This window comes from Xiphias gladius, chromosome 2 (genome assembly GCF_016859285.1).
Source record: "Xiphias gladius isolate SHS-SW01 ecotype Sanya breed wild chromosome 2, ASM1685928v1, whole genome shotgun sequence".
Lineage (NCBI taxonomy): Eukaryota > Metazoa > Chordata > Actinopteri > Istiophoriformes > Xiphiidae > Xiphias > Xiphias gladius.
The window spans coordinates 7,255,186-7,282,662 of record NC_053401.1 but is presented as its reverse complement, the minus strand read 5'-3'; the positions used below and the strand labels follow the sequence as shown (position 1 = coordinate 7,282,662).

Genomic DNA, 27,477 nt, shown 5'->3' with positions numbered 1-27,477 from the left:
TAGTGGAAGCGGTGACTGATAAGAGTCTGGTTTGATTAATTGGTGCTTAATTAATTAATCTCTCTTGGTAAGGGATGCTACCACACAGTCTATGGTCTATCTTAATCAGGGCCGTAGCTACCACTGAGGGCTGCTTATCTTGGCTCATGAAAAGCTGGCGATTTGGAACAACGTTATAATGTAGTAATTAATGCAGTAATTATGTGCCATTTACAACCAATAAAATGTTTGGGTTTAAAAAAAAAAAAAAAAAACACTTAATAAATTGCATTTTGGGACTTCAATTTTGGCGCCTGGTCAAGTTTTTTCTGTGGGAGTCATGACCTAAGTGTCCGGAAAATCCCGGGCCTTTATCGTAATAAAAGCAGCACTCTGTAGAGGGTGAAAGCTGAGAGGCTGCAGTTATATGAATGGAAAAAACCTTTAATGTAGAAAATGAATATTGGCAGATTAAATGTGTTTTCCAGTGAGCGCCATGTCCTCGTGCTTTTCCTCTCCTCGCCACAGGGTGGCACTGCTGCGCAGACACGGTTGGCATAGCCGCCCGTTCCGGTTGAATTCTAGCGGCGGGCAGATTAAACCACCCAGGTTGGCGAAAACGGGTTAAAAAAAAAAAAAAAAATTGTTCCATATCTTGGAAAAGAACAAGAAGTTAATGAAAAAACCGAGAACTGCAACAATACTACTGAGGAGGCTGGTGGACGCACATATTTTGAGGACAACTCGGGAGTGGAAGAAAGTTAGCTACACAGTGTCCGCCATTCTGAAGTGTGTGTTGATGCTAGCTGACTGAGCTACGCTAACCAATCTGAAGTGACAGCAGCCTCTAGAGAAACGTCAGCTCACCTGTGCACACCTGTAAGCGACACAGTGAGTGCTCCTTTTCCAAACTGGGATGCATGGCCTAAAAGAATGAACTAACACCGAGACGTATTGGTACTTTTATTATATCGAGAAAGGATTAAATCTGCTCGGTGCCCTGGGATTTTGCACTATGGTGAAGGCTCTGCACAGAGGGAGGCCAAAGAATAAGCGCCTGCTTTAAGGTAAGACCGCTTGCTATGCTATTGAGCGTTTTATTGCTGCTTTAACGGCTAAGCTAACGTGGAGAGGCTGGCGGGACTTGCGGCTGCCAGTTAACTTACAGTAATTCAGGTTTGATAAGTGGGGCTAATTGATGGATCTGGATGCGAAGTAGCGGATTTTTTCTGATGTTTTACCGGACCAAGTCATCACCATGGCCGGTGAGTCGGTGGCGCGCCTGCAGCGGCGCAATTCGCTGCGTCTCCACTGATTGTTCCTCCGCAGCTGATTTTTAATTTGACTCATTAACTCCTTCATTGATGGATGCAGGTGCTCATGATTGAAGCTTTGCCTGTATTGAAGATGCATGAATTCTTTATAGGGTGCCAGCATTGAGAGGTTAGATCTCCAGGGGCCTCTGTGGCCTCGGTTTTGTTTATTTGTTGTCGATTAAAAACAAAAACAAAAAGGAAAACAGACACACCGCACAGATGAAGTGGAAATTAAAGACCTTTGCTTATTTCTGTGCATGTGTGTATATTCCTCACTCATTATAGCTGTGCTCTAACCATTCAATTTTGCAGCCGTTGACATTGCTGCAATAGTGAATGGTTTCTATTTATTGGTATTTTATGATTGAGCAATTGTTCTTTGTGTCAAGGGTAAAAGGCTAATTTTCCTTATTTTACCTATTTTAATTTTACTTACACTCACTTGGTGCTGCGCCTAAATTATTTTAATTATACAATTAATTATCAATTAAGTATCAGCTGTCATATCGTCGAGGAAATAATTTGATTATTTTCTCGACTAATTGATTTGTTTATTAATGGACTATCAATAATGAATGGATAATCAAAACAGTTGCTGATTATTGATATTATATACATATTATATATTAACACTAAAATTGTTCACACTGATATCAGTTAGTTTTAGTTTTTCTAAACATCTGTATTTTTTGAAAAATTCTGCTTAATCAATAAACCTAGTTTAGTCAGTTAATCCAGGTTAGTCATCCCCTTGTCCAGTTTTAAGGAACACTTGAAATATTTGCCTCTTAGCACAACCCCTCAGTTTTATGCATTATCAATTATACATGTTTATTCATCTGACCTCCAAGTGATGAATAGATGTTATTGCCATACACTGTCGGCAATACATGATGGCAGAATATATGACTTCCCTCTTGAAATTAGAGACAACAGATGCAGATCATATTCCATATATGTGGGTGTGCGTGTGTGTGTGTGTGTGTGTGTATATATCCTACATACTGTTTACTGACATCACTCCACTGATTTAGACACAGTTTGAAGGATGGTCTGTACTGCAGGCTATGAAGACATGAGGCGTACACATTTACTGAGGCAACGTAGCTGATGTACTTCTTTTAACACATGTCACATGCATCTGTTGACTTTGAGTAAGGTTGTAGTGCTGGGTGAAGGCTGAGATATAGCAGTGATTGATAAAGCTGTAGAGTGGCTCATCGGTGCTTCATTGGTTTGATTTCTGTGTGGTGACAAGCTGGTGTGGAGGGCCAAGGGGATATGGCCCTGACTGTCAGTACTTACCATGTCCTATTGAAGCAAGTGTAGTATCAGAGTTTGTAGTAGGAGTGTTTATGAGGATTTGGGGTTTGTTGCATGAGCTTGTGTTGAACGATTTGAAGAAAGTAGCTAACTGCAATTTTAATGATCAGTATGTGGTGTGTTATTTAAATTCCGATTCATTTCTATAAATTAAACAACTGACCTGTATTTGTGGTCTACATGCAGTATATTTAAAACAGATAAGATTATTTAGAGCATAATCACAAATGTATCCATTTTTGTTTTTGCAGAATAAGATAAAACAATGCAGTTGTTGTGGTTGATGTCCTTCTACAAAGAAAAAAGTCAACTTGCCCAGTGTACCATCAAAATGGATCAATTTACTCACATTCACTAACACTTCACTCACATTATTAAGATATTACATCACTGGTATAATTGGCATTAGTCAATAATATTCATACATAATCATGAACTTCAAAAGTGCATTTGTATTTATTGATAAGCTGTATATATATATAGCTGTATAGTTGGCAAGTTCTGGTTATAATGACAAATTGCTGGTCAGTCACACCTGATATCTGACTGATGACACCTAATGATATGATGATGGTTTGTTTGCCAACTCACAGAATTAACTATAGCTGAGTATCTTTACCAGCGATAACAGTCATAATGGCACAAAAATCAACAGACGTTGGCTTAAACTTTCACTTGCTACAATTTGTTAAGGCAATGTTTCTTAAGTAAGATGCAATTAAAATCACAGCTCTTGCGATTTGAAAATTGCACACTCTTACATCGTAATATTTATATTAAAAACCATTAGGTATTCAGCCCTAATAGGAGGCAAAGTTCTTTTCAGTCAACAGTCTTTTTGATAGAATGATTTGCTGTCATGGAAAATGCCCTCCACCGATGTTTCAGACGTCTAAAGTGTAGCTCACATCTTAAATTCTGTTGAGCGATTTAATGTTCTGGTTTCTCATCCTGCTCCTAGCTTTCAGTTATGTAATCATCCTCCTGGTAAATGCCCATTCCTTGAAAGAAAACACAAGAAATATGAGAAAATATCTAGGGCAAAGATGATATCTAATACAGTGGAAATGGCACGAGGGATTTTAGGCCATTCTTCCTACAGAACTGCTTCAGCTCAGCCATATTCTTATTCTTGTCTGGTGTGAACGGCTCTCTTGAGATCGTTCCACAGTATCTCCGTTGGGTTATTGGGCCACTCCAATAGGCAGATTTTCTTTGTTTGAAGTCATTCTGTAGTTGATTTACTTCGATGTTAAGGGTCACTGTCCTGCTTCATCGCCCAACTGCCATTGAGCTTCAGCTGGTGGGCAACACCCTCACAGTATCCTGCAAGCTACCTTGTTAAACTTGGGAATTTATTTTCCCCTCTGATGGTGAGCTTTCCAGGCCCAGAGGCAGCAAATCAGCCCGAAATCATGACGCTCCCTCGACCGTACCTCACCATTGGGATGATTTTTTTTCATGTTGGTATGCAGTGCCCTCTTTATGCCCTACATAGTGCTGTGTGTTCTTCCCACACAATTCAACCTTCTGTTCATCAGTCCTCAAAACATTGTCCAAGTAGCATTGTGGAGTGATAAAGGTGCTCTTTGGCAAACTTAAGGCATGCAGTGATGTGTTTTTTTTTTTGTTTTGTTTGTTTGTTTTTTGGAGAGTAGCGGCTTCCTCCATTTTGTCCTGCCAAGGACGCAATACTCCACCCAACCATGGACATTGATTTGTTTATGGTAGACTCATTATCGGAAGATGTTAACCAACTCCAATAATTCCTGTTAGCCTTCAGCTGTTACTCTGGGGTTGTTTTTTTTGTTTCCTGTTTTTTTTACCTCATTGAGTATTCTGTGTTGTGTCTCTGAAGTCATCTTAGCTTGATGCTTGATGCCCACTTCTAGGGAGAGTAGTCACCGGACTAAATCGTCTCCATTTGTATAAAATTTATCTCAAACTCTTTAAGATGACTTTGTAAGCCAGCTTCCAGCTTTATGTAAATCAACAATTCTTGATGGTAAGTCTTTTGAGATCCCTTTTTTGCGAGGCATGGTTCACATCAGCAGATGCTTCTTGTGAAAACCAAACTCAAAATGTTTTGAGTGTTTTTTATAAATTAAAGTAGCTGTAACCCCCACACCTGCGATCTGGTTTTGTTGTTTGGACTCCAGCTTAGATAAGTCCTGACTCCAGTTAGCTTATGTTGATTAGCCGAGGGGGTTCACATACTTTTTCCTACACTGTGAAGGTTTCATTTATGTATTCAGTAAGGACAAGAAAAATACAATGATTTGTGCGTTAATATTTAAAAAGAACATGTTTGTTCAAAATTGTAACTTAGATGAAGATATGACCATATTTTAAGACAAATTTCCACACAACTTTACATAACTTACACATTACTTTTTCTTGCCATTGTAAGTTAGCTAGCTTGCAAACGTCAGCAAGCCTCAGCGTCATTTGAAAATGGCATCCGACCAATCAAATATGTCACGCTCTGTTGATGCAAAATAAAATGGATTCCCAGCAGAAAACGAGGCAATGTCAGAAAAACAGCAGGTCAGTCTGAATATCAGGACACTCAAAAAACCCCTTCCAACCTTTACCAAGATTTTCCCTTGGTAAATTATGGCTGTCTTGACCTCACCACCTGTTTTTCATCTTGAGGACCAGCTTTGAATACTAGTGGTAAATCTGCCCTTTATATAAAGTTAGAATAATGGTCTGCTCCAGGCCACATAACAAAAGGTCTTGTTATCTTGCCAAACCAGGACGACATTACCTATTTATCCTCTGACAGTAAACTTTAAACCATTTTTCACAATCTGGGCACAGCAGAGCGTCATGGCTGCCTGTCAGATTTGGGAACTGGTCCAATCATGGTGCAAGACTTGGAGCAGCCAAATGATATACTAATGCAATGTTGTCAGCTGTCTGTCAGACTTCAGTACTTTCTATTTATATACTGTAGTTTAGTGGGTGATGCAAAGGCAGCCTGTTTTTCTGCTGCACCAGCCTGTTTATCAGGTTATATATTCTCGGTTAGGTCCGAACTGGATATTTCCAGGATATGTTGAGTCAAATTTAGTGTTGTCTTTCATAGGTGGTTGATAGGATGTCCGCTGCATGAAGAACAAATGATTTAGAGGAGGTTTTAGTCATGTTCCAGCTACAATTACACAAATTTGCATAAGTGCAAAGAAAGCTTAGTTGTCTGATTTTAATATGCAGTTAGCCGTGGGCCTTTTGTGAGGAAAGAATGAGCATTTTAAATTGTTGCTGATCTCATCTTTTCCCCATTTCCCACCTATAAGGATGGCTCTGCCAAGTTCAGATAATTAGCTGCGATCTTTTTGCCTTCAAGTGAAAATGAAACATATCCATACCCTTGAAGGTGGGATTAGTTTCAAATATCTGGTTTGGTCTGAAACAGCCAATTCGTTTGGCTCTGTATGCTTAAAAAAAATCTTTCTATTCCTCTGAGTGCATATCTGTGTAAAAACATCTCTCACTTGGCTTTTTCCAAATGAAAAACAGAGAAATATTGGATTCCACAGTTTGTTTCCTCTTCTTTTTGTATGCATCTCTGTCACCACGTGTCACACTTTGCAGTCTCCATGGGAATGGTGTTAAGTTTTTAATGTCTTGTTGAGGTGTGCACTAACCTCATTAATTCTGCTCTCTCCTGCTTAATTAATCTTTTTCTGCTGCTAGGGTAATTACAGCTATCTGGCTGTCTGAGTGTCTACACACTACTGACACCACCTTCCTCTCTTGGCTACAGGATTTTCTTTCTGCAGTCTCTGATGTCTGTCATACTGGAAGTGCGAATTCACTGTGGCGTGACCGGGAGTAAAAAGGAGCTGAGGCTTTGTCCTTTGAACTCCTGAATATTGTCTGCCTTTAATGTTTCAGGAGTTGAAAAATATTCTGCTGCTGTACTTATGATTGGCGTCCTCTGTTTTCATATTCATTTTTCGATTCGGATTTCATGAATTTTCTTCTCAGTGTTGATTTAATGGTGACAATTTTTTGTGATGGAAAAAAGCAAAAACCAAGTCATTGCAAGAGACAAAATCATGAATTTATTTTAGACATTTAGATCACAAATTGTACCCTAGATAACAGAATTTGCTTTAAAAAGTCGTTTAAATGTCAAGTTCGGAGGCCTACAAGGCTAATTAGCCTGATTAAGCTGCAGTGTCTGTTAAGAAGTGTAGGCTTAATCGAGGCTGATATTTAAACCTTTATAGTTTCCAAGTCAGAAGTTTGCAGTTGCACGTGGACTCCAAGGAGATTTTAAAAGGTTCTGTTTCATAAGAACTAATCTACCCTCCGGCTCTCTGTCTGCTGTCTAAGTCTTTCATTTTGTTTTCATTCTCTCTGCTCTTTTTCTCTGTTCTCCCTCTTACCTCTCATTAATTTTTCACTTTGCTATTTTTCAAGCTGGTGGCTATGCAATGTGCAATTGTGCATGCAGATTTTTGGCTAGCCACCCAAACACATGGCCACACACATGCACACTTTGAAAAAGTGAGGGACGGCGAGGCTAAATACAGTTACATGTATTCAGAGAGACTTGTGAGGCACATCTGAGTGTCAGATTATGTTCGGAGGATGGAAGTGTATGTGTGATTGTCTGCGTGTGGTATTCTCAACTGCGGATTAATATATATATATATATATATATTTTTTTTTTTTTCTTACAGCAGCATGATGGTATGTGTGGAATTGAATAATAAAAAAAAATGAAAAGAAAATATAATGCCCATGTTGACCATAATGAAGGAACATGTCACCCAGTGCAACGTTGTGGTATTTTTTCAATCGTTTTTGGACATCAGTGGAGCTGTATGGCACAGAGGGAAAAGGCTATAGATCAGGCTTATGTGACAGAGACAGTAGTTGTTACAGAACAGTACAGTACAGTTAGTAGGATCAGTTTATTGTTTTTTGGTCTTTTAGTGGGATTTGCTGACTATAAGTAGAATATACAATAATGGAAAAATTAAGTAATGAGAAAAATACAGCTTGTTTTGTCCGAGCAACAGTCCCAACTTCAAAGACAGTCAGGTTACAATTATATAAAATAGACAAAAGCATCAAATCCTCACATTGATAAGGTAAAACAGTGAATGATTGGAATTTTTGCTTGATCAATTGCTATAACCATTAATCCATTGTCAGAATTGTTTGATCCATATAGATACATTTTCGGTCAACTGACCTATTTATTAATTAAAAAAAAATTTATTATTTAAAAAAATATGCTCCCAATTAGGCCTGCAACTAACAGTTGTCTTCATAATTGATTAGTCTGCCAGTTATTCTCTTGATTAATTGTTTTGTCCATGAAATGTCAGTAAATAGTGACAGCTCCCATAATATCTGACAGCCCAGGGAAACATCCCTATAAATCTCCTTGTTTTAATCAACCAACAATCCAAAATGCCAAGATCTTCAATTCATTATCATATATGACAAAAAAGGGCTTTAAATCCTTCAATTTTAGAAGGTGGAAGTAGTGGATATGTTTTTTACTTAAAAAACAATAATTTGATTTATGAAAATAGATGCAGGTTACTTTTGTCAGTTAACTAATCTAGCCCTAATAGAAATATAATGTGTATTATTCATTTTTTCACATAAACTCAAACATTTTTCTTAAATTTCTTCAATTCCGTTATTGAAGAATTGTTAACAGCATATGTACAAATAGTGGAAAATATCACAGTTGAAAAAGCAATAAGTTATCAGTGCTGTCTAGGGGGAGAAAACATTTCTGCTATTACTGCATACAAATCTTTGGCATTTCTGTACTGCAATTTCTTTCACTTATCGGCCAATGCAGAAATATCTGTGGTAAGCTAATATCAGCCAATATATCTGCCTGGCAGATTTATAAATTGGGTTCTACAACTAAACTTTTCAGTCCTAATTCTATTTATTGGCCCACATAAGAATAAGGCACACATTAAAGGAGCAGTTGCTAAGTTTGGCAAAAGAGGAAACTGAATGAACCAGGCAACTGAAAAAGGCCTTATCTACGGAGTGTGTGTGTGTGTGTTCATATCCGTGTGTGATCTCTACCTGCTATCAGGCCTTGTGACGGCCGTCAACAATAGCAGCTACACTGATTACAGAGCTCTCTCACTTGCCAGCCCTTACACCCAACTTGACACACACACACACACACACACACACACTTGTCCTTCTGCTCTTTGACCATTAGATCTCTGACACCCCTTGAGAAGTGGGTCACCACATTATCATTCCCCTTTGTCTTTTGACCATGTTTTGCTGTTACATCCTCAACCTCACACTATGTGTGTGCGTGCGTGCGCATGCGCGTGCGTGCCTTTTTTCCTGACCTTGGCCAAACATTGGTTCCTGTTCCTGTCAGCTGTTGGCTCAGCTGTGTGCCACCTTTATTCCTTTCCCTCGTTGAGCCAGAAGGCTGAATGCCAGAACTCGCTCCATGTTGGGCCGTTTCCCATTTCTCCTTCGCTGCTTCACCTTCCCTCATCCGTCTGCCCAGATGGTTTGGGCTGATGTATGAAACACAGCCGTGGCTAAGTCGCACGGGGCAGGACTGAGAAATTGCAAAAAAATCACTAGTTATTGCTATGGGAATTAGTTAGGATGTGAGAGTGAATAGTGTAAGTGAAATTAAAATGGAAGTAGGCCCATGAGGAGGAGATGCTATGGTCACCTGTGCCTCACCTTGGCCTGTAGCTCACCCAGTCAGACCGGGAGCACCTACACTGACACGCCACAGGAAGAAGGGAGGTGGAAGAGGGGGAGATGGCTTACCTCTTCTTCATCCGTCCAGCTGGACGGCATCAATGAATTAAATAGATCATGTCCATCTCACTATCCAAAAATATATAAATGTTGTAACATTCAGGCTCATGTATTGGCCCGTAATATATTTTTCAAGGCTGGGGTAATTATAAACTTGTAATGCAATTTTTCTTGAGGCATTCAATTAAGACTCTAATTAAATAAAAACAGTGCAGAGTGGAAATACTGTGATTCCAAGTTGCAGATGTGTTTCAACTTGCAAACATAATACAAAAAGATAATAAGATTTAACAGAATTATTATTATTGTCATCATAGGGCATACACACACTTTATTTCCTATTTTTTTTAATTTCCTTATATCTGTCTGCAAAGCTAATGTTTTTTTTATATCACAGATAGCAATGTTAGATGCCAGTAAAAGTACTAAAGTGTGAGCCTTACAGGTAACGCTTCATATGTAGGGTGTTGTTGGAGTTTAGTGTGGGGCGGCTTCTCTGCAGGAGCGTTTGACTGTAGTGTAGAGCTGAGTCTGTTACAAGATGTATTAGTAATTGATTAAAAGAAAAATGTATTGGTTACATTAATTTAGAAAATAATTGGCAGATTAATTGATATGATCATTAGTTGCAGCCCTACTTCAGTGTACCTGGGCAGAGGCGATGAAGATTAGTGTTTTCTCATAATTCTAGTGTAGTAGTAAAAGGTTCCCTGTTGGGTTTTTGACCTCTAGTAGCTTTATGGAGCAGTTTTTTTGTTTTGTTTGGTTTTTTTTGTTTGTTTAATGATTTGGTCCTTGTTTAGCCCTGTGTGGTCTTGACGTTTCAAGCTGTATTTTGTTCACAAGATAATTATTCCATGATCCCAAGAAAGACATTCTGGCAGAATTTAGAGTTGAGATAAAAAATGTATTGAAGTGTTTTGACAACATACAATGAGATCATGAAACAATGACCAAAAAAATCTGGCTGGCACTTCAACCAGCCTGTTGATGATGTGTTTACAAACACTTGCTGTTTTGCAGGGAACGCTTCTGCTTACAAAACAATTTCTCCAGCACTTGACCACCCTGCTATCATACATTGAAAATCACACACTTTTGACGCAATCAAACTGTCTTGATAGACAACTCATTTGTCCCCATTGTATCCCTGCTGCCCCTTTAATCACACAGTCACTGTCAGTCATCCAACTACAATACGGCACCAAATGCATTTCACCTCAGATGTGTTAAGGAAATATAAGGCTGGGATCATCGAAACCTTCACAGCAGCAGTTTTTTAGGATGAAACAAGGTGCTGCTCCCAATAGATAAACCCTAAATGCACATATACACACACAAACTACTCCAGACAGAGCTTCAAGCTTTAATCTGGTTTTGTGCTCGTGAACAAGATTCATTGCAGCAGGGAAAGTGCATGCCACCGGACGTTCAGCAGCTGTTTTAAAAGCCTCTTTAGGGCTCAGTGGAGTGACAGTCAGTTTTATCTTACCAGCATTATGGCTGGGTTATGCATATTGTGTACTGATCAGATTATAATGTCCCAAGATGCATTTCCAAATGTTTTACAGCATGTGTGTAATCTTAGGGAGAGCTGAACAAAACTACACTTTAATATAAAATCCTAGCTTTTTAAGTTTTTCATCATAGTTATATAAAGAGCTCTCGGGGGATGGATAAAAACATCTCATTTCTAAAATCAGATGATCTTTAAGTCTCTAAAGTCATTATTAGGAGAAACTGCAGAACGAGCAAGTGACAGGTTAAATCATGAATCCATCAAAACGCAACAAATATGAAGAGTTTCATTCCAAAATGCTATTCATGCATTTAGAAGAAAAAATCTAAACACTTAACCTTGAAATGCATGTGTTTTGCTGCACATTCCTACATCCCTTAGATCTTTAAACACACCTTACTTATGTAACACAGTTTGAGATTCATATTTATTTCAGAACATATTAATATTTAAAACATTGCCAATAATTTTTTCCCCAATAATTTAATGTGGCAAAAATTTTGATTGATGTCTTTCAGCATAGCCTTGTATATTTTATATTTCATGGTAACACATGGGCTGTTGTGGCACATGCAGGTTATTGTAACTGGCACTTACCAAGTACAAATGAGTCAGCACAGTAATCACAACCAGCAGTCGCTGTCTTGTGGTCATTTCAGCATGACTGTGCTCACTGCATTCAGTGCTCTTCTGAAGTCGCGCTTGTGTCCTCTGAGCTTGCATTGTCATACACGAACTGCAGTTCTGCTTCTAAATGATCTTGATTGTTTAGCAGCAGCAGATATGAAGTGTTGTTCTGATACACTGAAGTAACAACTATAACACACCGACTTTTATGCCCGATTATTCACAAACTACTTGATCCAGATAATGTAAGTCCTGATTCTGAAGAATGAGGTTAATGAGCTCAAAATATTGAGAGAGGAGAGAGAAAAGATTAGCTTACAGATTCATTAGTGTTGGAACGGGTACAGGAACCGGCTATTGCAATCCAGCCTTACTTCTTCATCCTTTCCTCAGCATTTAATTTGTAGTATCAGCGACACAAAATAAGGCCTAACAGGAAAACACATTTACTGCTACCGGCATGCATTTAAAAAAAAAAAAAAAATTAAAACCTAAAATTTTTGAGGAAAAAAATTAGAAAAACACTGTTTTTCAACAGTTTTGACCATTTGGCAACAGAGAATAGTTAAAACAAATATTTTAAGGAATACAAGGGAGTTGTCTTAATTTAATACAATGACTTAATTAAGCGGGTTGTACTATAGTCCTGGATCTTAAATACCCTAGATATGCATTTAAGGGTTAAAATTATTTTCTTTATGTGCAGTCACTCATGATGACAAGGACTTAGCTTGTACAAATGGTTGATTTTTCAGTCTGGAATAAATCTCATATGGTCCATTACTTTCTCGTGGGACATTTATTTCCAATTATTTAGAAGGCTAGAATCAATACAGCCAAGCCTCTATCATTGGTGCCATAAGGGAAGTGTAAGTGGAGTGACTCCACTGACTATGGGCACACTGGCAGCTTTCAAGGTGATTTCTTATGAAAGTAGCAACACATTGCAGTTAAGACCTTTCCACATTTTTAGTGTCTGTGGGAGATGTTGCAGACCAGAGTCTTGTTTGTCTAGCTTTGGGGGAACTGCTGTCTGAGGTTCTATTGTAGTGGGGCAGATTTGCACTCTTGTCTTCAATTTCATGACATACTGTGGGCCTTTAGAGCCTCTCTGCAGGTCACAACACTGCACAAAAGCTTGTTTTTACGGTACTGTGGAGTGTTGCTGTTGCTTTTGTTCTTCCTGTTGAGTTGACTATATTTATTTAGGGATCTTTTTTACAGTAGTTATTGTATTTTATATGAGACCATATAAGTGACTGGAAGGTATTTTGTCTATTATCATTCACATCTAGGCCTTGGTATCATTTAAAATTTTTTTTTAATATTAATGCTGATACAATACCTGAGTTTCAGCACCGACACAAAAACAATACTTTTTCAAAACTTTATTTTGAGGAACATAAACATACCTGCAAATTCCTCTCATTTTACATAACAAATACAAACAAATACATAAAAAACCAATGTTTTTAAATTTTAAAATGTGGTCTGTACACAAGCAACTCTACAAGGTTTTTGTCTAAATATAATAGTCAAAAACTGGCAAAAGTTAGATATAAATCAGGAGCTTTCTGATTTAAAAAAATAAAAATAAAAAAACAAGTCGACACCTTTACAAATCTGTCCAGACATCCCGGTTTTCAGAACTGGACTCTTTTCAGTATTTGGTGCTGTGGACACATTTTGGTTGGTATCAATAAGGTACTTCATTAAACATCCCAAATAATTCACTTTATATAACCATTACAAAAAGCAACATAGTGGCCCTTAAGGGTGTCTCCATGAACTTTCCGTTTGACCAAGTAACAAACTGAGTAATTTTAAAATGTTTTTGTCAGGAAGCCATTATTGTATTAACTTGTGCCAGCGCTCTTGCACCATTTAGCGATAAACATTGGTTGTCCCAAACAATTAGTGCTGCTGCTGCTGAGCTCAAATAAAGACAGACAGATCTGGAGCAGAGTGACTGGAGCAGGCTGATGAGCCGTGTGGGCTTGTAGTCTTTCTAGCCTCAGGAAGCTTCTGTGTTTGTGCGTTTGTGCAATTTATCTGCTTATTTGTTCATTCGTAGCTTCACAGAAAACAGCCACATGAACACAGAAACTAGACATCGTACAGGTTTTGACTTGGAGGATTGAGATGAGATGAAAGTCAGTGATAGTTTCTCACTCATGTCATGAGCTTTAACCATTTATGACATCAGATGGCTTAATATGGCCGAACAGCTATGTCCATTCAACGAAGCTTGCACAAGACGGATGCTCCTTAAATAGAGCGCCTTAATGTGCCAGTGAGTTTGAATAAATAATAGCTACTGCTGTGGTCAGCTGACTGTGTGGCCTGTCTGAGCTCTGGATAGAGATTGTACTGGTTAATGGTGTAATCAGCAACTGATTACCTGTACTAACCCTACAGTCAAGCAACTCAGTGAGGGCTTAAGGCAATCATTCCATTTTAGCATAAAAAAGGGTAGGTGGTGTTTTTAATGATTTTATGTCAAGAACCAATGAACTCCTGCTTGATTTGATTTTTGTCATAAAGGAATAGTTTGAATTTTTGGTTTAAAAGAATAAAACGCTTATTATCTTTCTAGTGTAGATTTAGATGTTTTGTGGTTTTAGATGGAGCTATGTTGTTTCATTACCTCTTGAACAACCGTTTCTGTTTTGGGCATTTCAATTCAGGGTAAAACAACTAAACAAACAACTGGATAGTACTACTAGTAGAATCATCTTCTCTGTTTCAGCTTCACTTTGTAATTAACCCTAAAAATATGTGGGGTTTTTATTTGTTTTTTTTAAATAAATATATAAAAAATCTTTCCTTTTGCAGCTTAAGCTTCTACTCCTCTTCCTTTGGTATTAACACCTGATCTCCTGTGTTTCTTAATTCTTCTTTGCGTAAAAGATAGGTTTGTGATCTCTGCCTTCCTGATTCTGTGTACTGGAAAGGTGACATAAGCTGCTTTATGTGACAACTCGGCTTCACCGCCGTCATTTTTGTTGACTGCTGGAAGACGTCTTTCTATGAGCTCACAGCGTCATCTCAGCTTTAGCTTTGGGAGCAGACGTCAAATGCAGCTCAGATATGCCGGCCAGGACGGCTAGCGAGAGCCCGTCAGCTCTTATCACTGTCATGCCAGTTGTAGTTTTTGTGTTCTCCAGGGTAGATCGACATGCAGCTCTCCCACATGCCATAACACCACCTACCTTACATGAAACATTTGTGCTCTGCATTAAGCTGCAAAGAATGTAGCAAATTGTTGTTATGTAAAATACTTCTGAGCTTTCTTCAGTGCTGTCAAATCTCATTTTGCTGTAGCACTTAACCTACATGCTTATCCTCTGCCCATTTGCCACTCTAAGCAGACCCAGGCAAACAAACACAGATTTAAATTCTATTTAATGCAGGCTTTCTATACAAATGTTCAAATTCAGTGAATACAAACTTGATGCACATCTGAGACGATTTTCTGTTTCCACCAGAACCAACCTCAGGCCAGATTCCAACTCTATTTTGACCAATTCTCCTTGGCTTGAATGCAGGCCAGAAGCGCTGGTTGTTATGTAAACCTTCAGAGTCATGTAGCTGTAGCCACAGTTGTAGTCAATGCAGAGGGGGACTGGGGCATTTCCTGGAGTTTGTTGGGTTGAAGTGAGGGGTCACAAATTATATGAAATCCCTATTTTTGTTGAGCTTAAAGATTCCCTTAAACTTAAAATTCCCTAGAAGTAGATTCAGACCCTGAAAACTTACTAAGAATTGTGTGAATATCTATTTAAATAAATACATAAAATAAGAATAAGCAAAAATCTTCAAACCTGTCTGTCTGAATCCTTATTAATTGCGCGTTGGAAAATGTTTACAGCCAGGGGACTTGTATCTTGTGTCAGTTATGATCATCAATTAACACCTTCATTTTCACCGCGGCCTAATGTAACATAGTAATCGTACGATTTGTTGCTGTGTCTCTGAACCTTGCTGTTTGTTCCAAGGGATGGGACGAGTTACTGGTGAGGTGTCAGTGCTTTATTACATGGTGATGCTTCAGATGATTAAGTTATTTTGTGGTATTTCCTGTTTTTGTTGGCTCAGTTAAAGGATACGTCATCCATCGTACTGCCACACCATCGATGTCGTTACCTTGTTTATCCAAAGCAGATCTTTATGTTTAAGGTTACTATGAGTGTTGAGCTGTTTTCTGTGCCGACACAAAAAAGTTTCCTCAGAGGAAGTGCTCACCTCTCCTGTTTAACTATCTGACTTTTGATGCCAAAACAATAGTCTGTAGGGCTATAGACAATCAAAGAAAATCTTGGTTGACTAAAATCGTTCCCACTCTTCAACCAATCGATTGGTTGTGGAGAAAAAAAATCTGCATTTTATTTCTAGATTAACTAAATCTAACCTTAAATGGTAGCCCTATTAGCCTAAATGAATTAGGAATAAACATAAAAAGCTATTATTTGCTAATGTTTTTAAAAATAATTTTAACCTAATTATTTTATACTGAAATGATAAGACTCTAAGCCGACCAGCGTGCACCTGCCCATATATATATATATATATATATATATATATATATATATATATATATATATATATATATTATATATATATATATATATATATATATATATATATATATATTATATATATATATATATATTATATATATATATATTATATTATATATATAATATATATATATATAATATATATATATATATTATATTATATTATATTATATATATTATATTATATATATAGACACACACACGGAGCATCCTCACGAAAACAAGTTAGCCAACCGTTTTTAAATGATATGCCATGTTGGTTGTGATATGCAAACTGCTGTTTGGAAAGTTGTTTTTTTAAACAAAATGCACCCACATCGACAATTCTTTGACTTGGTGTCAATTTTGGCAAGTAGGGTTTCCATTCCTAAAGGACTGCCATTTGATTAGTAAGAGAGAGTTTCATTTCTGTGTTGGGATTGGGTTGTTAGTACGTTGTCAAGAATTGTGACTTACCAACAGTATCAAAGTTTGCAGTTTTTTTTTAATTGAGGAAAAGTTCAGTTGCAATTTGTTTATGACGTTTATATGAAAGGATTTTTGAAGCCAATACTGATTTTGGTATTTGGGAGTTTTTAAAAAAATACAGTAACATTATATAATATATTATATAATCGTTACTGTATTTTTTTACTCCCAAAAACTCCCAAATACCAAAATCAGTATTGGCTTCAAAAATCCTTTCACATATAAACAACAAACACATAGCATAAACTAGAAAATGTCCTCAGTAGACAGTGACCTCTTCCAAGGCAACTGTCAAATAACATACATCAGACATCAGAAGAAAAAAAATCAAATTCATAGTAAATGATCTCGATCTGCCCCGAAATTTAATGGGTTCTTCCCTGGCCCATGGCCCTACGCCAAGTTTAGTTCAAATTGGTTCAGTACTTTCTGCATAATCCTGTTGACAAATAGACCAACAAACCAACAAACCAACAAACAGACACGGGTGATTACATTATCTCCTGGCAGAGGTAACAGTCAATTTTAATATGTATCTCTTAGATTGTTGTTGTTGTTTTTTTTTTTTTTTAAGGACCTGTGAATAAGATGAACAGGACATTTTAAAGTGTAATAATCAAATTATCAGTGCTTGCTGGTGGGGAAACTATACGAATGTCACACTGTTTCTTAATTACCTCAGACCTAGTTTGGTCTTTCGGTATTGCAATTTCCAGTTAATTATCAGCCAACATTTACACTGATACCAATCTATCTGCAATAAGCTAATATTGGCCTCGCGATTGCACAGTAATGGAAATATATTTTTCACTACGGTTGAAAACAGAGGCAGTAACAGTCTGAGTGTTTTTCTTTTAGAGGATAGTGCAGGATTGTTTTGTCCAAGTTGTTTCTTTTTACCCGACTGATAAAATCTGCCAGAGTCTACTGTGAATGTGTATGCTCAATTGTTTGTGTCTATAACAGAGAGAAAGAGCCTTTTATTTTTTCACCAACTCTCCTCACTGTGTCCAGCTTTATCAGGTTGCACATCGCAATCCAGGCCCAGCAGGGCGTGTGTGTGTGTGTGTGCGTGTGCGTGTGTGCGTGTGCGTGTGTGCGTGTGTGTGTGTGTGTGTGTGCGTGGGTGGGTTAGCTTACCTTTTGTTCAAGTCTTATGGAGAGGCAGTTTATTCCTCTATCACCCACTTTCCAGCCAGTCAGTTTCCATGTTGGAGTCTTTCAGTACATTATGATAATGTGAGTGCTATTGCATCACATCTGCCAGGTGCAAAAAAAGTGTTTTGTTGTTCAGCCAGTCATTTACAAAATGCAGCAAATTGTCTTTATGTAAAACAGTTTTTCATTGCAGATCCTCCTCCCATTTCTTGGCCCTCTATATGTATTAGAGGCATAGAACTGCGGATTTAGGTGTGTACACTTTTTTTTTTTGCCCCAAACCAGTTCATTAGTTAGTAGCCCTCTGGCTGAAGCTGCCTCTATTGAATGAATGCCAGATATTATTATTGTAATTATTATTATTACATGAGCAGTTTTTTACATAGACATCTCATTTAGCCGGTAGCTGTGGGCAGTACACACCATCTGGAACTCTGGCCCTCTGCTGCAGTCTGACACAGACGGTGAAACAAAGCACATACTCTTCCTGTCTTACACTCTCATTACAAACAGTAAATCTAAGCAATTAGTTGCTGTTAACAAACTATCACCTTGCCATTATCAGTTATTTTCTTTTCACGTTGCAGAAAATATGCAGCATTTCTCCATGTATTCCTGTCTTCCTTCATTATTCTCTCCTCATTGTCCCTCTCTGTGTTTTGTTAAGTTCTGCGCTGCCACCTCTGCCAGCACTAGAAATAAAATCGAGCTGTTTGAGCTTTTGGAAGCCTAAATACAGCAGCCACTGGACCGCTATTCACTTGTGGTCTAATCTCCCAGAAATAATGTCTTGAATTACCTCCCACTCTGATCCCGCAGTGGTCTGCTCTATACAAAAAATAAAATGTTTTGTCAGTTTTCAACAGAATGCACCAATTTGTAGCCCAGGTCCTTTCTCTTCCGATCTCAGGAAAAAGCCCACTGGTCGCTTCTATTGGCTGCAGATTTTAAATGTCTAACCTGCAAACAGATTTTGAGCCCTTTCATTTGGTGGTTTTATAGCTCATGACAAATGCTTGTTCAGCCTTTCAGCTGTTCAGCTCACTGTAAATGTCAGACCACTGTAGTTTAATATACACTCAACCACAGGCGCTTATCCTTACTACCACACACATTTGATATATTGTTTTTATTCAGTTTTATAAGTGGCTGACTGACTGAATGAGTGCATGCATGATAATGTTACAACATTTGTCAGGTGCCACCTTACTGAGTGCTGACGTTACACCATTGGTCAGCTGGCTGAGTGCTGGAGTTTCGCCAATGGCCGCTGCTCCTTCAAAATGAATTGGTGCAAACAGTTTCTATAGCGTCATCGTGGTCGTTGGCAGTGTTGCCAACTTAGCGCCTTTGTCGCTACATTTACTGACCTTTCAGACCCCTTTAGTGACTTTTCTTTACAAAAGCACCAAGGGAAAAATCTAGCGACTTTTTGTACAAACCTTAGCTACTTTCCATAGAAGAGAGTCACCAGTATTGTTCCGCAAAACGGGCTTTCCCTCTGTAGGGAAAACCTCTCTATGCCTCTCATTCAATTGACCGCATGGCAGCTGACACAGACTTGAATGAGCTTCTAACTTTCTCTCTGAGTGATCATTTTACAGGTAAAATATAGCTGAAATCACAGGAAAGCCGTTGTCTGTAACTGATGCGTATGGTAATTTTGTCAGACGACGTCGTAGTTATAAAATCAGGATTTTAGCGGTGCAGAGCAGCAGCTTGGAAATGGCTAAGAAGTGACTGCTTTTTAACATGTAGTCTTAATGGGCTGTCACTATTTCATATTTGTTCCGTTGTCTGACAACAGACACAGAAAAACGTGTAAATGAGAACAGTGTTATTGGGAATTTCGCTGTATTAAAATACTGTATATGTGAGCAGAGAATAGGAGAGAAGCAAACAGATGGAGGCAAATATTTGACTCATTCAGCCTCTCAATACTGAGATTTTGCCACTTTTCCTTGTTTTAACACGATAGTAAATTGAATATACCTGCACTTTAAATGGTTAGTCAGACAAAACCAGAGATCTGATGACATCCCCTAAGGCTTTGAGAATTTTTGATGGGAATTTTTCACTGTCTTCTGGTTTAAGAAAATAATCAGAAGATTCATCAAATATAAAAAAAATCGTTTTCATTATCAATTAATCTACCAACTGTTTTCTCTATTAATCGATCAGTTATTTGGTCAATAAAATGTCAGAAGATGCCCTCACGTTTTTCCAGACTCTAAGGGTTAGTTTCAAATGTCTTTAGTTTGATTAACAGTCTAAAATTCAAACATATTCAGTGTATGATGATACAAAACAGAGAAAAACAAGAAATCCCTGCATTAGAGAAGCTGATGATGATAATGAATTAATCGTTTGAGTAATGTTTCAATTGACTAATTGATTTGGCTCTAGTTGCAGCAAAGTCAAGTTTAGTTTTAGCCTTTATGGAATTGGTAGGAATTTGCTTCAGCTGACATAATATTTTCAGTGATGTTTGTCATATTAACCAGGAAAAACGACAAGCAAAAACGAGCCTGTAACATTACCTGAATGTTTTGCATAGTGCTCTTTGCTTAGAAAGAATGAGAGGACATTGAAAGCTTCGATAAGAGATTAATTAACATCTGTAATTCTGGGTATTTTGCTAACCAGGAATGTGATCCAAACAGAACCGGTTATCAGAACCCTACCCTGCCTCTATGGCAAAGATTAGCAGTGTACATCATAATAAACTAATATAGGTGAAATTGAAATACAAATTTGAAACATGATTTGATATTTAAAAAAAATTACTGTAGCAGCCCCTGTTGATCTGAGATGCACTTAACTCTGTCTAGATCCTTTTAAAATTGTAACAGTGAACATGCTTGGGTTTATTTTTTGGCTGGAAATTCTGTCAGTCAAATCCAGGCAGGCCATATGGTGCGAACAGCCAGAGGGGCTCCAGCTCCCAAGCCCTGCCAGTTTGTTTAATTAAATCCTGCATTGTTAAGCTTTGTTTGATAGTTTTCTTTATTGCATAGACAGTCCTATTCAGTTTGCTCATGTTTGTTAATGACTGATTAAATGTTCATATGTGAGCTTTCATCTGAAGTTTAAACTCCTTTTAATATTTCATTGATGCATTTGTGTACATGTAAACTTGTGCTGTACCTTTCATTAATTTAGTGTCCGATTTTACAAAGCATAAAGGAAAGAAAGTGGAAAGGAAAGTGGTGAAAGTGGCATCTAAGAAGACATGCTAAGTGTGTTGCCAGGTTGGTCCTCTTGTTAGATAAATGATAAAAACCTTAATATTTGGCCTGAAGTCTCCCGTTCAGTGCTTGGCAAAATACAAGTGAAACATGCTCAATCAGCTGAGAAGTGAGGCTAATGAGGGAACACATTGAGTTTTGCTTGTTTTAGACAGTTGATCTCTGCACAAAATTGGCAAAGTTTGTGGCTTATTCAGATTTCAAATTGGGGGCACTTGTACAGTAGCACATCAAAGTCCCTTCGGTCAGTAAATGGCCACTGTGATGTGATGTTTTGCTGTCTATTTATAATGGCAGTGTCAATGTATGTTTGTGCATTTTCAACATTACATAAAGGCTTATGGGTCAAACTGTGTGGGGATTTGGTCACCATGGAAACTGGCTACACTATAGCCAGGTTTATCGTTACCACAAGTATCAGTCGGGTTGTCTGGAGTTCAGTGACGGTAGCTGATTGACCAAATGAGAAGGCAGCAAACTGCTGACCTGGTGGCGACCTCTGTCAGAGTCGATGTAGTCCTGAGCTGTCTAAACTGTAAAGTCTATAAGTAGTAAGTCACAAATCGTACTTGCTATATAAACTTGAAGAGGTTATACAACTCATCTGATCACCACTTGTAGTTAGTTCTAAGCAGTTTCATGTATTTTGATTTATTATATATGTAGTGTAGGCTATTTATAGATTTTTATTTTTATAAATACTCAACATCACTACTGGCATTTTTTCATCAATAAAACTCATATGAGAAATGAGAGAGAATATTAATCAATGGCCTCTAATTTTCATATTCGCTGTATCGCACCATTCAATTTTGTATTACCTTGCTCTGCTGATTTGGAAGCAACATCTGTAAAGTTTTCCTATGCATATCCAAAATGCCGCAACCAGTGGTAGCCACTGCGTCACAAAGTTTCACCACCTTTTTTGGTGTGATTGCATGCTAAAGCACAAACATGTCCACTCTGAAGACTTAATACTGCTTTACTGGGCAATAACTAACTACTTAAATCCAGATTCAGCTGTCTATATGAACCTATAGAGAAATGGAAACTTCTGATAGAAGCAGTGTGAACATTTTGGACAGAGAGCATAGGTGGTTTTTAAAGAATAATAAAAGTAACCTTAAACGAAGTTCCCCAAACAGAGTGGAGATGGGAATGTGAATCCAATTCTCAGCCTCTTTCAATACCATCTCAACAGCTCTTCTCTTGTGGTTTCACGACACTTTACACTTTCATTTTGCGATACTAATGACTCTCACAACCTGAAGGTGTGAATCACCCACAAGGGTCCGATGTGAGGGAACTTCCCGCACGGCAAAAACAATTACAATTGAAGGAGAATAATCGGTGAATCTAATAAATCAGTAGGTTACTGAATTCAAACAGGCTGAATCCTAAGAAAATGTGTGAGAAAATGTATTGCTTTCTCCTTGGTCCAGAAAGAAATCCTTAGCCTCAAGAGTCAAATCCTAAAACATCTTATTTAATCAATGAGTATACAAACAATTTTTTAATGTTAGATTTTTTTGATTTGAAGCGTGCGGAAGAAAAAAAAACCCTCCTGTCTCTCTCAATGTTAAGGTGTTGTCCAAGGAGCTGGATTTGGGGCAGCAAGGGAGGGTGAGCTTTGGAGTCACTGCCATCACAGCCAGGTGCCATATATAACATGAGGTATGTAACACTCTATATTGTCTTATGTACCTTTATTGTATGTAAGGTTGGTTTGACATGGCTTGGATTGCAATCATTATTTTTTTGACTTGTAGTTGACCTGGGATGTCAATAGATTTTGTGGAATTATCTATATGTTACACATTGCAAATGCATGTTCCTGTTTAGTTTGACGCCGAGATCTGCACGTACTAGTAAACAAAACCGTGGATACGTTTGACGTGTTGTTAAAATCAATCTCTAAAAGATATCGCGGTAACTAAAAACATTAGGTTTTGCTATTCTGCCAGCAATATGATTGCACAAACCAAGTTAATTGCTGAGATATGGGATGTCTGCAATGTCTGCAGAAGCACCAGCAATCAGACTATTTGAAAAAAAAAAAAAAAATTCTCACGGTGACATTATTAACCCAACTGTCCATTGTAAAAATCATGACAGACTTTCTGGTCCAACTTTGATTAGTACCAACATTTCTGGTGCTCACTTTTGGTTTTACCTCTAATTAACAATTTGTCAATCGTTGTTTTCTGGCCCACTTTTATCATAACTGCAGTGTAAAAGACATTTTTCTGTGGTGGATGAGAAAAGAGAACTTATGACAACATTATCTCAAGGATAAATAATGGTTGTACAAGTCATATTTTATTCCATGTGCTTTACAAGGATATAAATAATGGCCAAAATTACAAAAATCAGTGTGCTGGAAGCCCAAGCCTATGTACATTAGTTGGTCAGCAGTGATGTCACCAAATAACCCATTTCAGCTTTTCACTCAAAATACAATCTCTACAATCTACCACTTGTTTTTTGTTTTCATTTCCAACCTTTATTTTGGTACCTTGTTTCCAGTGCCATGTACTGCAAATCCTTTATTCTTTTCTCTTTTACATTACATTACATGTATGAACAATGAGTTGACAAAATATCTATGTACATTTTATAATTGGATAATGTCTCATCCAAATAATACAGTAATACTGCGTTTAAAATAGTACATCTGCTAGATAAGAGTAGAGCCCCATGAGAAATGATGGAGGGTTGACCTGACAAGAGTTAGCTAGTCACCTGCAACATTCACTCTCTGTCCACAAGTACGATCATCTAGTGTGAGATTTTTTTTTTTTTTTTTAAAGGATGGCCATCGTTCTCAAGCCCAAGGTTTTCATCTCAGCATATCATAGAAAAATAATGTAACATTAAGACAACAGTAGACAAGAATTGCACAAGAATAATCATAATCATCATGGTAATATAATACTCTCATATTAAACATTAAAATGTCGGGCAATACGAATAGAATACTTTTTTTAAACATCAGATGCAGTTTTGTTCACATAGGTTCATCATCCGTTATGATGACACACCTGTTGCAGCTTAAGCGTGTTGCAGCTAGTCCAATCACATTTACACGCTTGTGCATATATCTCTTATTTTCTGACTTAAAAGAAAATAAAAAGACAAAAAGAGCCAGCCAGATTTACGCAAACCCATGCCCACTGGTACCTTTAGTGAGCCCATTGTCTGTTACTTACAGATGCCCTGTAACCTCCCAAAAGTTCAAAGGTCATGCCCGCCAGCTGGCTGCATAAAACAGATCCTGCTTTTGTTGCAGAAAGTTGAGGCTGCTTTCAAATAAGTGTACATTCATAGCAGACCGTTGTCTGTTAGTGTGTGTGTGTGTGTGTCTAATGGTCCAATGTTTACTGTGTCAAGCATCATGTGGATGAATGATGTTAGAATTTTTGTAGTCAACCTTAAACACTGTGGAGTGGCATCCGTGTTTGTGGTCCTTTGTAGTCCTTTTTGCATTGTATGTGTGACAAGGTCCGTGTTTAGGGCTGGCTACATTCTTTGCACTCCACAGTAATAGACATGAGCGTCCGGCATTGCCCTGCAAATGAGATGACATCACTTATCGAGAGAGCCCTCACACCCCGCCTCTCCACCGGCCCCCCTGCTCAGCAAATCCAAAATGGCCACCATGCGTCTCACAAGCCACATGCTAAACCTTTTACATACAATATTTTCTTCCCCCAAATAAAATTAGGTTTATGGCCAAGGAAAAATCCATGTGGTTAAAAGAATTCTGAACATATACACACACGTGCTGGCAACAGGTGCTATAAAAGCGAAAAAAAAAAAAGTCACCGACATCTTCCTGTGTCACAGGTCAAGTTTAAAGTTGTTTGTCAAAGAAATTCACAAGTTTGCTAATATTTTCAAAAAAATAATCTTATATAAAGAATCAAAAAGTTGAAATACATTCTAGTAGCCTGCTGGATGAACCAGTTTGAGTCAAAGTTAGACTGCGCTACATCACCTCCTCCTTGATTTAAAAAATGTTTAAAAAGTCTGAACTTTCCTCCAGTTGTCATGTTTAGACAACCTCCCTCGATATTGTCAGCTCCCACGCTGGGCTCAACAGACAGCTAAAACACTGTTACAGCTCTTAGCAGTATTCTGGTTTCAAATTTCATTCAAGTTGTCAGGGGCAGTTGGACAGAGGGACTGAAATGTAGAGAAAAGCGAGGGATGGAGGCAGTTGGAGGATAAAAAAGGAGAGAGATGAAGTCAAACGGTTACACCCATAAAAAGGAATTAAAAACAAAAAGCAGAGCAACCAACTGGTTGACCGCTGACTGACTGACAAACAGGAAGTGGAAAAGCGGAACTGACCGTTCCCCCTACAGGTGGAGACAGAAGTGCACCACAGCCCTGGGTTCAAAGGTCATGCGCCAGCCCTGCAGGCAGTAGGATGGGGCCTGGGCCAAAGAGGGGGAGAGCAGAAACGAAAGAGAGAAGAAGAGACAGCGCAGCGCCAAACGTCACCATGCAGTGTACAGGCTCGGCTAACGGGGGCGGGGCGGGATGTATTGTTTTCTATTTTTCAGCCAGTGAGGAGACGCGGCGGCGTGCGTCGCTCGAGCCCAACTCCGGGGCGGGGCCCCGGTACGGGGGAACCTCTGAAAGGCACACACACACAGGAGTGGACAAGGCGGGTGTATGTTAGAAAATAGTGGTCTCGTACTTGGTGTTGACTCCTCTCTTGGCCTCCTGACCCGGCTCCACAATCCATGGTACGTTGGCGTGGCCCTTCTGGTCCATGGACGGCTGCTCCATCTGACATAGGAAGAGATGGAGGAGGAGGGGAAAGTCGAAACAAAAGAAAGAAAACAAGAAGCAGAGAGAGAAGTGGGGCAAAGAGACAGATTAATTTCAGCTGCTTATTCATATTTTGAAAAAACTTATTGTATTGGTTTTGTACCAAACAGTTCATCATGACATATTTTGAATGCCAACGACTGTTTCCTGGTTTTGAAAATCAACATTTTGCACACTTTAGGGGCAATTTTCATACACAATTTCATGTTAATAAAGTCAGTGAAAACTGAGTGATATGGTGGAACAAAAGAGTGGAGGATGTGCTGCTTACACTGTAATGTAATGAAAAATATCGCCGATGTGAGAGGGGGATGAGACACAGATGAGGAAGCAGAACAGAAGCTCAGTCTTACATTTCAAAGAACTTCCTTTTAATTTGACATATGAGTACATTTCCAAATACAAGATTCTGCTGGTCCTGTACATGCAGCAATCCCTCTCTGTACATCCTAGCAGTTCCAAGTTCAAAGAACAGGGGACTGTCTGTTGCTCCCACTGTGAAGCTATTGTGGCTTAAAAACTGAGAAACAAGCCAAAAATACATTGCTCCCAAAAAGAACCCCACGGCCACCAATCAAGGAGCTGGGTTCAGTTGCCGAGGGTGCTTTTCCTCCAATCTATAGGTTTATTTTCAGATGATTTGCAGGGAGGGGAGACTTGATTGTGAGTACTGCAGTTTTGACAGTAGAATACTAAATTTGTCGTCGTTGCATACTTCATATTCCAATTTGTTTTATTTAATAAAACGAATTGGAATATGAACAGTATGTCAAATGCATCAAAATACAGTGTAAATGTTCTACAAAAAAGCATCAAAGATGTAGGTGTCTTTGATTCTGTTTACTCCAATACCACAATCTCAGAGTTCTGCAGTACACTAACAAAGTCGCGTTTCTCTTATCCTCTCTCGACACACAGCAACAGCAACAATACAGAAACTAGTATTAATCCAGCTCTCTATCCTCCCCCTCTCTCACACACACATTCGGACAACAGCAGCAAGACCTTATAATCTTGTTATGGGGTTACAGGATTAAGGACAGACACACTTTTGATCTCACAGAAACACTACATCATCATACTTAGTAAGGAACTCTGCCAGAGCACCACCAGGATCAAATTCATCACCCACACCTGATGCCACTGACAGAATTATGTCTGCCTTCAAAATAAGTTTTATATCAACGACCTTTTTTGATTTTCTGCAGAAGGGTCTGAACATGAGCAGTACTCGAAGTATTGCTGCAGAGACATCCAGTGCGTGATTTGGCTTTGCAAACCTTTAAACTACAGAAACCTCAGTGAACCAATCTGATGCAAAACATGCCACGTGCAGTGGAGGTCCATTGCACATATGTCTAATTTCTTGGCACGTTGTGTATGCTCTGGTAGCGCAGTCCTCTTTTAATGATGCTTTAAAAATTCAGCTACCTTGTTTGTGAGAGGAAGATGTGGATGAGGGAGGAATAGTGTGGGTCAGATGTAAAAACACTCCAAAAACCTCATTCAAAACATTCAATGAAGGATTTAATGGACTGAGGTGGCAATAAGTGTTTTTATAAACATTTAGTCAATTTTGAAGTACTGTTTATTGCTCCAAACACTTATTTATACATTTACCACCTAAA

The 27,477-nt window shown here is 38.3% G+C and overlaps 1 protein-coding gene and 1 long non-coding RNA gene across 7 annotated transcripts in view; one reads left to right on the top strand and one right to left on the bottom strand.

Moving 5' to 3' along the window:
* Positions 1 to 498: 498 nt before the first annotated feature.
* LOC120797654 lies at positions 499 to 26,084 on the top strand. Its single transcript, XR_005708560.1, has 3 exons — positions 499 to 1,046; positions 22,595 to 22,684; positions 25,579 to 26,084. It is a non-coding gene; the product is annotated as an uncharacterized LOC120797654 (long non-coding RNA).
* The window catches only part of anks1b (ankyrin repeat and sterile alpha motif domain containing 1B), a 230,817-nt gene continuing 227,694 nt past the window's right edge, over positions 24,355 to 27,477 (bottom strand). For all 6 annotated transcript variants that reach the window (XM_040141493.1, XM_040141449.1, XM_040141456.1 and 3 more), the window contains 2 exons: positions 25,716 to 25,807; positions 24,355 to 24,578 (listed from right to left, as the gene is read on the bottom strand). In XM_040141493.1, the coding sequence (XP_039997427.1) occupies positions 24,530 to 24,578; positions 25,716 to 25,807 (141 nt within the window). In that variant the 3' untranslated portion in view covers positions 24,355 to 24,529. The remainder of the gene's footprint in view (positions 24,579 to 25,715; positions 25,808 to 27,477) is intronic.